We start from the raw sequence: 15,145 nt of genomic DNA on the forward strand, positions 1-15,145 counted from the left end.
AAACCACTGCTTAGTAAACGTTTGTGGTTGCTGCCATTGACAAAGTCAATGCATATGTTTTACAAAAACAAACACTGAACAATAAGTCACATCAACAAAGCACAACAGAAGGGAACATTTACAGTTTTCAACACTCACAGTGGATGCTTTTACAATTCCACCCTTTGTAGCAAACGAAAAAACCATAAAATCCTTAAACTTATTCCTGTTTCATTCTCACCGATCTTGTGCATGCTGTGCCCCCTGCCCAGACTGCGCACTGAGGTCAGGTAGAGGTCACGGTTCTTGTCGATCAAAGCGATCTTCCTGTTGCTGGAGGGCCCACACTGGTCAAGAGCAATCTCCATCACCTCCATCTGAGAGACGGAGAGAAAGAGGCAAAGAGAGAGCAGTCTATTAGAGATGATTAAAAAACGGGACACAGTATGAGGTTTGTGTGTGTGTGTGTGTGTGTGTGATGATTAAGAAATGCAGTCAGCCCCATGTTGACTCATGGGATATAAGCCACTTTTTTCTTGTCAGCTTTTAACAGGACCTCAATAGACTCAAATTTGTAATAGCGCATTTCCTGCAACAGGGATATGATTTCATAATATTAAAGAACAGTAATGACAACAAAAATGGTAGTAATAATAACAACAAGAAAATTAATATGATGTTCTTACATTACCCTACGATATCAACAACAAAAATCATTTAAATACATATTATAAAAGCAATTTTATTAATTCATTCATTCTCTGTAACCCTTGTCCAGTTCAGGGTCGCGGTGGGTCCAGAGCCTACCTGGAATCATTGGGCGCAAGGCGGGAATACACCCTGGAGGGGGCGCCAGTTCTTTACAGGGCAACACACACACACACATTCACTCACACACTCACACCTACTGACACTTTTTAGTCGCCAATCCACCTACAAACGTATGTTTTTGGACTGTGGGAGGAAATCGGAGCACCCGGAGGAAACCCACGCAGACACAGGGAGAACACACCACACTCCTCACAGACAGTCACCCGGAGGAAACCCACACAGACACAGGGAGAACACACCACACTCCTCACAGACAGTCACCCGGAGGAAACCCACGCAGACACAGGGAGAACACACCACACTCCTCACAGTCAGTCACCCGGAGGAAACCCACGCAGACACAGGGAGAACACACCACACTCCTCACAGACAGTCACCCGGAGGAAACCCACGCAGACACAGGGAAAACACACCACACTCCTGTGGAGCTGTGTGACTGCGACACTACCTGCTGCACCACCATGCTGCCAAAAGCAATTTTAATATTTCTTAAGTCTCTTTTACTGGACCCAGTTCTTAGCTAAAACGATGCCCTGTTGTTTACCTAAGGATACAGGTAGAATTTATTTTGGTGAACATAGTATAGTGATTCCCATAAAGAATTGAACCAAATTGAGTATAATGATAATTATAGAAAAATAACCCTAACCCTAAATTCAGACTCAAGTGTTTTCCTACTATACGCCAGATACATAAAGAATTTATCCCATAAATAAAGATTTACAGAGCGTTGGGATCATAACAGGTGTTTAAGTGAACATACGCAGTACGGCTGGAATGGAAAGATGAAGCACTCTGATTGCAGTCGTATTTTAGCAGTGACAACTCGGTGAATTTAGTGTCTTTTGTAGCCATGGCAGACTTAGGAACTGAGACCTTGGCCACTAGTGTGTGTGATGATATGCATGAGTGTGGGTGTGTGTGCGTGTCTGCGACAGTGTGTGAAATGGACACCACGCACAAAGCCGAGCCGTCACGAACCACTTACTGAGCGATTTTACACACTGCTCCAAAGTGCTGCACTGCAGTTAATCCTTAAATTAGTTCAGGGATAGGACTCCATTTATGCATTCCTAATGGCACATTCCTGCAGAAGGAGGCAAGGTGGAGAAGGCCACATAGGGTTAAACGCTTAGTGTCATCCTCAGACAGCTTTAAACAGCCGCCTCTCTAGCCAGAGTCAGTTTTAGAGCCTGGATGGCCTTTGTTTTACAGTCGATGCTAATGGAAAGAATCGAACATGGAGAATAATGAGATCATCGCAGAAAGATGACGAGAACAGGAGATAAGGGCGGAGAAATCTGTATTACACCACGTGGCCAAAGGAGTGGAGTCCTGTGCATCCAGCATTTCTTCTGAAAGCGCTGAAACATGCTCATATTGATTTGTACCATGTATGAAACATTAAGAGACTCAGGATGTCTGTGACAAATGATGCTGAGAAGCTACTTCCATAGAATTCCAATGTAATGCCCCCTTGGGTTGGTCTTAAATAAGCCCATTTAAATGTCTTTAAAACATTCAGGCACAAATGCGTCTGCTATTATCGCTCCAATTTGAAAACCTTTGCACTGTGTATGTATTTTAAAGTCATAGATTTGGCTTTTACTTTTAGTAATAACTAAATAAATGAGAACTGAACCAAATAAAACACTGGTGTACTCTAACTACTGGAGCATAGATTTCAAATATAAATGACATTTTATATTGTTATCAGTTACAGGAATTATTAGCCCATCTCAAATTGCACTGGCATCAGCTACAAAAATATCGATCAGGCCCTAGTTATTATTTATCTGGCAGCAAGCCCCGTTAGAGATTAAATAAAGGAGTGAATGGAGTGAGAGAGGAGCAGACTGTTCTGGGCTTTCTCAAAGACACAGAAGCATGACAGCAGCACACACACTCACAGGCCTCACTTGGAGCTTGTGTTGCGGAGGTGATGCAGGGTGTTCTAGACTATTACTCTGTGTGTGTGTGTGTGTGTGTGTGTGTGTGTTCTGGAGCATGGGGGGAGGGTTTGGATGAGTGTGTCCAGGACAAATCCAGCTGGCTCTCACTTTAACACTCCCGGGTTTTGAAGCTGCACTTGAGGAGTGTTGGCACACATGCAGACGCTGACAAACAGTAACTGCTGATCCTGGCTACCCCCTAAACCCCCCACCTCCCCTGCCATGGACCTTCTCTCCCTTCTCTCTCTCTACTCATTAGGTCCTTCAGCGCAGACTCTGTCCTCTGGGTGGTGCTAAAACCTGCAGTCATTACTCTAATGGTGAAATCCTGAGATGCAAAGTTCACTCTCACAATTAGAAGCAGTCTAAAAAACTACTATAGATTCTTCTATAGGGCTTTAATTAAAACACTGTAAGGAAATCTGTAGTGTTGACCATGAGGATTGTAATGTTCTTGTCTTTAGGAACAATTGCTGAAAAAAATAATTACTGATCAAAATGTCATTATGAATGAGGACATCAGCTTGCATGCTAACTCTCACAGAGGATTCAGTAAGAGTAAGAGTGTGATGCTTAAACTTGCTTAGACATGATTAAACCGTGCATTTCCAATGTTACGATCAGCAAAAGCTCCATTCTGAATCTAACCAAATGCTTTCTCAATTAAATATAACTGCGCTTGTGAGCTCCAGGTGAGGAAATATTATTTACCTTATGGGTTAAAGGCTTGCCATCACCAATGGCTTTTCCCAATTGAGCATCAAAAAGATAGACAACTGGAAAAGAACAGAGAGAATCATGGATCAGGAATATTCTAAAGTCTTTTATTTGTTGTGCAATAAAAGACAACTGAATATTTCTAACTGAATAAAACAGAATTTCATGCAGTATTCCAAAGCCCACACTGGGTTCACTGTTTCTGTGATGTCACAAACATCAAAACATTCACATAGAGTAGGTAACACCACTTCAGCCTACAGAAGTGCTCCTTAGTGAGAAAATAACAATAAAATTAGAAGTGTTTTGCACAAATAATGCACAGAAGTGCCCAAAATAAAATTATAACACCGCCAATTGCTTCCCAACAAATATCCTGTGTATGTTTACAAACCTGCTTGGATTTTCCATGAATCTTTAGCCAGAGAAAGGCACTATCTGCTCCATTTAGTCAAGTAAAGCTTTGGCAAATTAGTTCTTTCATGAGGGTTTTCAAGGGAGACTTCTGTATTTATATATATTTGATAACACCTACAGTAGGCTTTTACAAGACGTATGACAGTGATATAGTCATATTTCAACACGTGTCAGTTGTCATAGTATTTTGACAGCTGACGCTTGTTGCAATAAAAATGTAGTTTGTGTAGATGTGTGTCTGTGTCTGTAATTAAGCTGTATAAATATTAATCATCTCTAATGTATTATTATTTCTGGGCCGTGTGAACAATTTAAATGACTTTGTTGTGTGAGTATTGTTTTCATTTCCTACTCCAATTCATTTTTATATTGATGTATTAGTCTTTAATTTTCTCTCATGTGCTTCTGTTTTCAATGTTGTTCTGGTTAAGTTCTTTGAGCTGCTCAAGTGTGAAACATGCTGTGAAAAATATAACACATTGTTAATATGATGGGTGTTTTCCATGGTTTATGTCGGTGTTATGTGGCTTTAGGAACGCTGCCCTTCAGTAAAGTGTTACAGAAGACTGAACTGGTCACTCTTTAAGAGCGTAAACCGTTCTGAAACTGAACGAGGCATTCATTAGGAGTGAAAAGTTGAGTTAAAACTAGCAACATAACCAAATATGACCATAAAGGAAGAAGGAATAAATGACAATGCCACACCTTTCTCGTCTGTCTTGTCACGTATTGCAATGGTGTCATTGCTTAGCGAGATGCACTGCGCATTCAGGATGTCTGTCCTCATGCCAGGAAATTTGGGAGTTGACACCATACGTCCCTCATATGAGTACACGTAGATGCCTGCGCCGTCCACCAACAGAAAATGCCTAGACAGGACGGCAAACACAAACAAGGGGAGAGAGAGAGAGAGAGAGACGGAGAGAGTGAGAAGGAGCAATAGAGACAGAATGTGGGAGTAAGAGGAAAAGATGGAGCACAAGGGTTTGCCATATAGCACAGCCATAATTGAGCCTTTCAAAAAAACTCCCTAAACAAACAGAGAGGGAGGAGAGTCTGTAATTTGTACCGTTGTTTTAAAGCATCACAACTGTTGCAAAGTGTTTTTCCCCAAACTGGACGAGAACAATGAACCCAAACCGGCAATTGCCTTCCCTCCAAACAAGGTTTCATAAGAGAGGGAAGAAAAGCTCTCGGCGATCCAAGAGCTGCGTTTCACTGAGGCTGATGAACAATAATCTTGGAGAAGTGTAACCATTAGAGGCAATGACTAATGGAGATCACTTTTCCACATGAGCAAGTCTGGGTTCAAATGCGCCTCACTGCTGGCCAACACTTTGTGCTGCCTTGGCAGGTGTGTGACAGGGGAGTCCTGGACAGAAGAAGCAGGGGCGAAAATAGGGGCACGCAGAAACTCGATACAATAATACTGGGGCTGTCATGATTATTCTATTAAACTCCATTAAAATTTACTTTCTGAATGAATCCACAAAGATCAGTTTGCAAGATGATAGCATGTATTTTGAACTCTAGTACTCTTTTTAGAGCCTGATGGACAGATATTTAGAGCTGTATGCAAAAGTTTGAGCACTCCTGGTTTAACCACATGTTTCGCAAAATCAGATTAAAATACCCCTATTGAGAATACACTTTTACACAACTCAGTGCACAATCATTGGCTGAAATTAACATTTGGGGGAATCAAAAATTCCTAAAGTTGTGCCTGTAATGTTTTTTTCTGTGCTCTAAAACATCTGCAGAGAAATGCCATCGTTAGGTTTGCTCTGTGAAGAAAGTGTGCTATATTATTTTATTTAGGACATAAACAAAAACATTGTTAATCAACCAGGGGTATTTAAAGGCTAAGCAGCAGCTCTATGAAAGTGTCAAACAAATAAATACAGTGGAGTTTGAGTTCCTAACTTGTGTTTATTGAGAGTCAGAAAACATGTTATTTCTTACTAATTGAAGGAATAAGGTTTAAAAGACCGTTGGCCCCCCCCCCCCATCAACGGTGTTGGGAAACTCTAATAGGCGTCTTGCCTGTGACGTAGATGGTGGACAACACTCTAGAAGCTGCACTTAATTTAATGCAAAATGAGGAAAAGGTGTGTTGTTTTTGGCTGCAATCATTCAATGTACAGTGGGACATCTGTGAACAAATGGCCCAAAGATCTCAAAATATCCGTTATACTCCGTTATCTGTAGCTCATTTCACTGGCGCTGTTCCAACAATATGGGCATGTAAGGACACCAACGAAAGGTGTTCAAGAGCCTCTGTAACATGGAGGTAAACAGGGTGAGGACACTCACTTCGCCTGTTTTAGTTGGTGTTAGTTAACGTTAGCTTGACTCGCTAAACTCGGTGTCTCAGATTATACTCGGCTACGTAGCTGCATTACGGAGGTTTATAGTGTCGGAGGAATTCGAGTTCGACTTCGATCACATTTACAAGAATAACGGTACCTCTACATTTGAGTTTAGCTTATTGCTAGGCTATTGTCATGAATAATGTTGGTTATTTAGCTAGATACTGTCATAACAGTCAGTCATAACGGTGTTTTACCGCGGCGTTGTTCGGCTGTTGTCCACCAGTGACGTCACGGTCGCGTTCAAGAATTTCCGTAGCGAGCTCGGGTTTTTCCGTTAATTTAATAAAATTGTCAGTTTTAAAGCAAATTAAGCTGCTATTTTCATTTTAATTCATACTTATATCTGTCAGTAACTACAATAATGTGAAATATTCATGGAGGTCCATTAAGTGGTGCTTAGCCTTTAAATGCGTGTTAAATAACTGTTCATTCATTTTTTTTTTTTTTTAAGTTTCTGAGAACTTCACACTTGAAACCCTTGGTTCCTAGTAAAACCATTTAAATTCCCATTTATGTCCAATATTTGTATTGTTTGAAAACCCAGAATACTCAAAGAACTGTCAAAACAATAGGTAATTTGCTTAATTTCTAATAAAATTATGCAGAAAAGAATCCTCACCTCTCAGTCTGGAGGATTAGACTGACTGTGCCTTCCTTCAGGTCAAAGATCAGCGGTGTGTTCCAGTTTTTAGTGCTGTCAGAAAACCAAAAGAGCAAGATCAGCATAGAACTATCATTACACTGTCCAAGATCACTCCCTCACAGTAAAAATATCTCCCAATAATTCAATTCAATCTGGATTCCAACAGGAAATGATTTATAGGAAAATCTCAGATTTTATTACGCATATTGTTTTATGTTGTATTTGTAAATTACAAAGTATAAATATAATGTTCAGGTTTTCCAACATTTCCTCTCAAACAAACAAAATGAATAGGTAGTTTATCTCCCTTTCCTGAGGTAAGATCTTCTGGAAAGGCTTTACACTAGATGCTGGAATAATGCAGTGAGAATTAGATGGTACTCAGGTTCAGTAAAATGAGCGAGCGTCATCTACTGATGTTGGATGATTAGTTTTAGTTCACAAATGTCACTCCAACTGATCCCAAAAGTACTGGATGAAACGCCTTCACTTCAGAGCATGTTTCAGTGCTCCACAGCTCAGAGCCGGGGGATTGTGCTTGTGACAATGAACGATTGTGTCAGCAGTGGATAGTAGTGTTACATCACTGTTCCCGTGTCACACCTGTAGACTGAGCACTGCAGAGAAGTGGCCACTACCAGATGACCATGAGCCAGTGACGCTTTAATGACCCGATCCCTGAACTCCAGGATGTCCACAGCATCGTTCAGCACATTCCTCACCTAAAACATACACAAGTACATTACAAACAGAATTACCAAAAAAGCACCTTTTACTCAGCATCCAGACTGCCTTAAAATACTAATCCATATAGTTAAACTTGTTCATTCATTGTCTGTAACCCTTATCCAGTTCAGGGTCGCGGTGGGTCCGGAGTCTACCCGGAATCACTGGGTGTAAGGCAGGAACACACCCTGGAGGGGGCGCCAGTCCTTCACAGGGTGACACACACTCACACATTCACACCTTATTGACACTTTTGAGTCGCCAATCCACCTGCCAACGTGTGTTTTTTGACCGTGGGAGGAAACCGGATACGAACTCACAACCTCCAGGTCCCTGGAGCTGCGTGACTGCGACACCTACCTGCTGCGCCACCGTGCCGCCCTAGTTTACATATTACATCATTCAGTCATCATTCTCTGATTCACCCAAATTATTTCAGACAAATACTAAGGCAACCACAAGGTGGTAAAATTGCTAGTTTATTTGTGAACTGTTGGCAGATGGAATAAACCCACACAAACACATGTACACGCACGCACACACACACACACACACACACACACACACACACACACACACACCACTTCAAAAAATGTACATTACAAGAAAAGGCAAAACCATTTTTAATTCTAAATCTAACTCTACTCCCAAGTCGTTGTGAAGTATTTCTACTTATTTTTTCTACATGAACACTTCACAGTATATCTCTCGTTTTCAAATTACAGAAATAATAGAGATACATGTGTTGTATTTTGGAAAGTGAATATAAGGAAGGAGAAATAAACCAAGTGTTCCACAGCACTGTATGTATTTGGGATTACTTAAATCATGGAAATAGAAAATGCAACCAACTTCTAAGTTTCCCCATCTGGAAAAATGTGATTTGTAATAAACACAATACATTACACACATGGAATATTGACTAATGTGAACCTATTTGGTTCATTGTAAATATGACTCAGTAAGAGCCATCTATATCAAGTGTGTTTGTGTGTTTATAAATCTGAGTATGCAAGCACATGTACACTCAAAACACACACACAGGCAAGACAGCCACAGTGCAGTTTTCTTGAATTTAAACACGCTGTCCAGTAGCAGGGGCCCCAGACAGGCCGGCCATTGTCACTGACCTACAGTCTGCCCCCACTCCCCAGCAAAAAAACAACCCAGCTACAGCGCACACACTCACAATTCATTGAAGCCAGCACGGCCACAGCTCCCCTTTTGATTTCGCTTCAGGAGGTGTGTATGTAATATAAAGGAGATGTGTAATATATTACCAAACTTAACTCTTTAAAATGAAGAGGTATTACAGTCATATGCAAACATCTGAAAACTCTGGGCCAAACGACATGTTCTGTTAATTTTCTTAACCGTAGTAGGTTGTGTTCTTGCCTTAACAGACTCCGGTGCCTTAAGAATTACATACAGCCTGTATGCTGCAGAGATCCCAGGACAATGAACAGAGTACAGATCCCAGAGCTTCAGCTTTCAGCAGGTCCATGAAAGCTGGGAACAGCTGAGAGGTTTTGAAGGATGCTGGGCTCGACGCTGTTCTGGCCCGGATCAAAGCCAAGCTGGGAACAGTGACAGGGCATTTGTTTTCCAGAGTAAGCTGCGAAATGGGCCAATTACTGCTACCGAACACCAACATCCAGTTCAGTTCTGAGCTCACTGAAGTACACACTGAAGATTTTCTGGCCTCCTGGACTTAACGTGAACCCATTAATACAATAAACAAAGAGCATAAATAAGAAAATGGGACTGGGCCAAGCAAAACCCTTTGATCTAGTTTATGACATCACTAGTCCCTGGCTTGTGTTCTCTTAAATGTTAATTCAAATCTAATCATATCAACCATATCAGAACAGCTCTGAAGAGATATTTCTCCATTTGAAGCAGTATTTTGGTCTGTACCGATTCCGTCACGTGCACGTTCACGTCTGTGAAAACAGAACCCAAGCAATCCCTTCTGTCCCTATTTTGATGAAGAGTCAAAATGTCAACAGACACTAATTTTCTTAACATAATAACGTAAACACTGCTTGTAAATTACCTGCATGGCGTGTCTCTTGGTGAGAGTGATCTCAAAGTTCTTCCACTCCCACCGCTGCTCCACAATGTGAGCAAAGATGACCTGTCCATTCCCACAGGCCCCTGCCAGCTGTGTGCCATCAGCAGACCAGGCCATACTGAACACGCTGCCTGTGTTTGGCTTCTCTAAAGCATACGACCACTGTGACAGAGAGACAGAGAGAGAGAGAGAGAGAGAGAGAGAGAGAGAGAGAGAGAGAGAGAGCAAACATGGGAAGATTAACTTAATAATATATCAGCAGAATAAATAGCTAAGAATTGTACATTAACATTTAAAAACAAGGTTCGGTAAAGGTTCTTTGAGGTGCCACAGAAGAAACACTTATGGATCCCTACAGAACCAATGAACCATGAAAAAGAGATTAATTTTATAGGGGACATATTGTAAAAAATAAAATATTAAAAATTAATCGTCATGTGCATGTGCAAATTAACGTGCGGGTCTGGAGCCCACCAATTCACACACTGTGAAAGAAGACCACGCAGTTAGTTTTCTTAGTGTTGCCTAAGTCAGAAAACATAGACGATACGTTCTGATTCTGCTCCGATTCCGAGACTTTAGCCCAGCCCCCTTGTCTACGTCTGTTCAATCACAGCACTGGACCTGTGTTTATGTGTGAGTTCAAAGACGGATTCAAACACAGCAAAACAGACACAACCAGCATTGGGGAAATAAGAGCCCCGAGTAAAAATGGAGAAAACAAGAACGAAGAAGAAAGATAACAGAGCGAAAACCACTAAAAACCAGAACTTCTGCTCCTCTATCTTCACTGCTCTGGGGTGGGGTCAGGGTGAACAGCGAGCGGCTCTTTATCATTTAAAAGAGTACAAACCTTAACATAATGCTGTAAAGTTTAATATGAGATTATTTCTGTAAATTAAAAGTGAAAGAAGACTAAGACCAAGATTAATTTCTTCAGGTCCGTCTGGTGTATTCTAGCCTCATGAAAAAGCTCAGGAGACTTGAGATGAGGGGAATGACAGGCTGAATACATCTCGTACTCAGTGCTAATGGAGGAGGGCTGTGGGCAGCCTGCAGTGATGAACTGTGAGATGCTGCATGGCTCCACTCCAGCAGAGTCCCGTGCTCTGCCTCGTAAACGCACACTCTGCTACACTCATTTATATGGCGCACCCAGAGGAGGAGTTTGTGTGTGAATACACTGCAGGGATATATTTGAGCATGTCTGAAAAAAAAAAAGCAGTAACTAAATTTACACGGTAAAGATTCTAGTAACTTACTGGCAGCTTTACACCCAGCGAATTACCGTTAATATACAGCATTGTTTTGAACATCATTTCTCCAGTGCACTTCACCAGGAACAGAGCCTCAGTTCAACAGAGTAACACCCACCCAAAATTCAAATTCACAACACATTGTCCCTTATTTGTCAAGTTGCAGAGGGTCAAATTTGACTGTAAAATGAGCGCACTCACATTTCACAATCACAGTTCCCAAAATGGTTTAGCCATTGTGTAAAAAATGAAATCAGAGCCTTAAATGACATACAATACGTTGCTTGAAGCGCTTCTATATTTAAATAAGTTTTATTCACTCTCAACATAAAGCAAATAACTACTCAGGTTATAATTATTGCACTGTGTCTCCTAAGTGTGTATCATCTCTTCCAAACAGTTCTTTCCAGTTACACACACAGAGACTTTGGAAAAGAAAAAAAAACACTCCCTGTTTCACCCCCACGTCTTTCTCTCTCGACTCTCTCCCTCCGTCCTCCCTTCCCCCTCTTTCACATGATGGTCTGCAGTGTGTGTGTGTGTGTGTGTGAACAGGGTCTGCTCTGTTAGTGAGCCTCTGCTTTCAGGTGCTATAAAATGTTGTGGAGAGTGTCCCAGCTCCGAAGGCCTTGCTATTGTTGGTTTGGGTTTGAACGCCAGTCTCGAAGGCGTTCTGCAGACACTTGTGTAATTGCGGTGTTTATGGATTATATTTAGAGTCCACACTTGAGCCAACATTAGACATTTTAAGGAGCAGAGAAGAACAGTTTCATGGCTAGGGCAGAGAGAAGGAGGAAGGAGAATGAGAGTCACACTGGTAGTGATATCGAAGGCGTTTCGGTCTGAAAGACCCCATTCTGGTTACGTGTTATTCAATGGTGGTTCTATCACCTGGAGATCACTGGTTCGAATCGAGCTGATGCCTTAGCTGTCAGAAAGTGGGAGTCCTAAGCTGTTTTCATATTTGACGTCCGGAAAGTGTTCTGAGAGTCAGGTCCGGACATTTTCTGGAGTTGGCCTTTCACACTTGAAGAGTACAGATGGAAATTCTCACAGCGGGAAATGTACAGGCATTGGGTGGAACGACCTCATTTCACAGTGGATTCTCTGGAACATTACCGACTCTATTCACACATCCTCTCACTCTGTCATTACCTGGACTTTGTAACTGGGGGCTGGCTGGAAAACGTCCGGGTAATGTCTGGTACAAACGTTACAAACGGCTCTCTCTTGGACACAAAAAGGTCCTAAAACTGCAGTGCTTGTGATTTGAACATTGCTCTCTTTCAAACAGATAGAAAAGCTTAATCGCTCAGCCCTACACATGACTATAAATAGCAAATGAATAACGAATGAGCAAAAGGGCATATAGCGGGCAAATGACCCTGTACAGATCACCCCTTCTTCAATGCGCTCTATCATTTTTCCGACTCACTCTTCTTACTGAACGTTCCTTTCCTGCTCTCCCTCTCTGGTCTGCTCTCTCTCTCTCTCTGGAACAATCCTCCTCTCTGTAGTCAACATGACGGCATTCCCCCCACATGCTGCTGCCATCCATCCTATGACCCCTGACCTGGCAGAATCAGCTCTTTCTTAATGTGTGCAGGTGGCTGACCGCACCAGAAGACAGGAAAGGGGGTTTGCAGAAAAAAAGAAAAATGTAAAAACTATATATACATATATAAATATATATATATAAATAAATGGCCAGCTTTACAGCTGCCACTGGCTGGCCACCAGAGCACAAGAAGGAGTCTGTCTTAATTTGAGATGCTGAGGTGAGGCGTTATTTCCGCTTCGGTCAATCAAGGCGAAAGGTTGCAGTTGACAGGCTGAATTGGAGGCGTTTGATCACTCCGCCCAGCTTGCTATTTAAAGCCAAGCGGTGGCGAAAAATAGAAGCTTTCCTTAGGTCAGCTTCCTGCCTCCTGTAAGAGCGTATCAAGACCCGAAATAGTCTGCGAAAAGTGCACTTTCATCCAATCCACGCGAGCACGTCCTCAAAAGGTGGCGGTTCCTTTCATTTGGCTTTTCCTCCTGGCACCGATTTCTCTTTCTTTCCCTCCTCACCTGCCTCCACATAAATCCTACACTCAAAATGACTTTTTTTTTTCTTGGAAGGTGGGTGCAGCAAAGATAAACAGCTATGGCCGCATGAAAGGACGGTGCCAGGCTTTTGAAGTTTACTTTTATATACCTTTTTTCAAAACAAGGGCGCACTGTGCTTGGACCCACTCCACGGCCCCTGAAACGGACTATGTTTTAAAATAATAGTGCTCCATCTATTCTTCTGCAAACATGGCAATACGGCTGAGCTTTAGGGCTCTCTGGAGGGGACGGGTGACTCACAGATGGAGCTCAACGTATACACCAGACTGCAATGAGCCAAGACACATGATAGCGGGCTGAGGAGAGCTTTTTGGATTTGTGCTTGCTTAATGCTTTTAACATATTGAGCTATTAGACTCCTGCTGCAGGAGAAGGAAACGTGTCTGTGTGTGTGAGGGAGTGTGTGTACAAGGCAGCAGGAGGGAACACATACAGGTGTGTATATTGGATGAGTGTGCAAGGCATATGAAACCTAGTGCACATCTACAAGATGCAGAGACTGCCAAGTGCATTAATCATTGCCATTGCTGCTGGATCTTCCTGAACAACAGAGACTGTGGGTGTGGTTGTGGCCTGACAAAATCATTAAGTCTTATCTTATAATTAGCTGCCATATAAATAACAATGAGGGGCGGCACTGTCTGTGAGAAGTGTGGTGTGTTCTCCCTGTGTCTGTGTGGGTTTCCTCTGGGTGACTGTCTGTGAGGAGTGTGTTGTGTTCTCTCTGCGTCTGTGTGGGTTTCCTCCGGGTGACTGTCTGTGAGGAGTGTGGTGTGTTCTCCCTGTGTCTGTGTGGGTTTCCTCCGGGTGACGACTGTCTGTGAGGATTGTGTTGTGTTCTCCCTGTGTCTGCGTGGGTTTCCTCCGGGTGACTGTCTGTGAGGTGTGTTCTCACTGTGTCTGCGTGGGTTTCCTCCGGGTGACTGTCTGTGAGGAGTGTGGTGTGTTCTCCCTGTGTCTGCGTGGGTTTCCTCCGGGTGCTCCTGTTTCCTCCCACAGTCCAAAAACACACGTTGGTAGGTGGATTGGCGACTCAAAGGTGTCCGTAGGTGTGAGTGTGTGAGTGAATGTGTGTGTGTGTTGCCCTGTGAAGGACTGGCGCCCCCTCCAGGGTGTATTCCTGCCTTGCGCCCAATGATTCCAGGTAGGCTCTGGACCCACCGCAACCCTGAATTGGATAAGAGCTTACAGATAATGAATGAATAAGAATGATTCATATTTTAATTGTCACATGCAATTATAAAATTAATTTTAGCAATTTCATGTTAAGCAGGGGCGGCATGGTGGCGCAGCAGGTAGTGTCGCAGTCACACAGCTCCAGGGGCCTGGAGGTTGTGGGTTCGATTCCCGCTCCGGGTGACTGTCTGTGAGGAGTTAGTGTGTTCTCCCCGTGTCCGCGTGGGTTTCCTCCGGGTGACTGTCTGTGAGGAGTTGGTGTGTTCTCCCCGTGTCCGCGTGGGTTTCCTCCGGGTGACTGTCTGTGAGGAGTGTGGTGTGTTCTCCCTGTGTCTGCGTGGGTTTCCTCCGGGTACTCCGGTTTCCTCCCACAGTCCAAAAACACACGTTGCAGGTGGATTGGCGACTCGAAAGTGTCCGTAGGTGTGAGTGTGTGAGTGAATGTGTGTGTGTGTTGCCCTGTGAAGGACTGGCGTCCCCTCCAGGGTGTATTCCCGCCTTGCGCCCGATGATTCCAGGTAGGCTCTGGACCCCCCGCGACCCTAAATTGGATAAGCGGTTACAGATAATGGATGGATGGATGTTAAGCATTTTTTCCTCTAAAAGGAAAAACACAAAAACAAAAAAAATCCACCAAGTTCAGTTAAAAAGCCCTTCTCCTTGGGGTTGTGGACCATTAGGTTTAAATTCTCTGCAGGGATACAGCACCATTCAGTACCTTTGAGATGAGCTGAAGTGGTATTGGCATTCCAGAACTAATCAGCCGACATCCGTACCTGACCTTCCTAATGCCCCTGCATCTTGATAAAAACAGAAACTGTTACTGTAGCAGGAGCACAAGCTGCTTGCAAGAAGAAGTGTCCAATAAGCAGATGTCCACAGACTTTTAGACA

General features: G+C 43.0%; 1 protein-coding gene across 5 annotated transcripts in view; it reads right to left on the bottom strand.

Moving 5' to 3' along the window:
* The window catches only part of LOC136678117 (intraflagellar transport protein 80 homolog), a 101,129-nt gene that overhangs the window by 11,114 nt on the left and 74,870 nt on the right, over positions 1–15,145 (bottom strand). For all 5 annotated transcript variants that reach the window (XM_066655974.1, XM_066655978.1, XM_066655977.1 and 2 more), the window contains exons 9-14: positions 9,694–9,873; positions 7,515–7,633; positions 6,888–6,962; positions 4,602–4,765; positions 3,474–3,538; positions 221–356 (exon numbers count right to left, since the gene is read on the bottom strand). In XM_066655974.1, coding sequence (XP_066512071.1) covers positions 221–356; positions 3,474–3,538; positions 4,602–4,765; positions 6,888–6,962; positions 7,515–7,633; positions 9,694–9,873 — 739 coding nt within the window. The remainder of the gene's footprint in view (positions 1–220; positions 357–3,473; positions 3,539–4,601; positions 4,766–6,887; positions 6,963–7,514; positions 7,634–9,693; positions 9,874–15,145) is intronic.

Source organism: Hoplias malabaricus, chromosome Y (assembly GCF_029633855.1).
Source record: "Hoplias malabaricus isolate fHopMal1 chromosome Y, fHopMal1.hap1, whole genome shotgun sequence".
NCBI classification, from domain to species: Eukaryota; Metazoa; Chordata; class Actinopteri; order Characiformes; family Erythrinidae; genus Hoplias; species Hoplias malabaricus.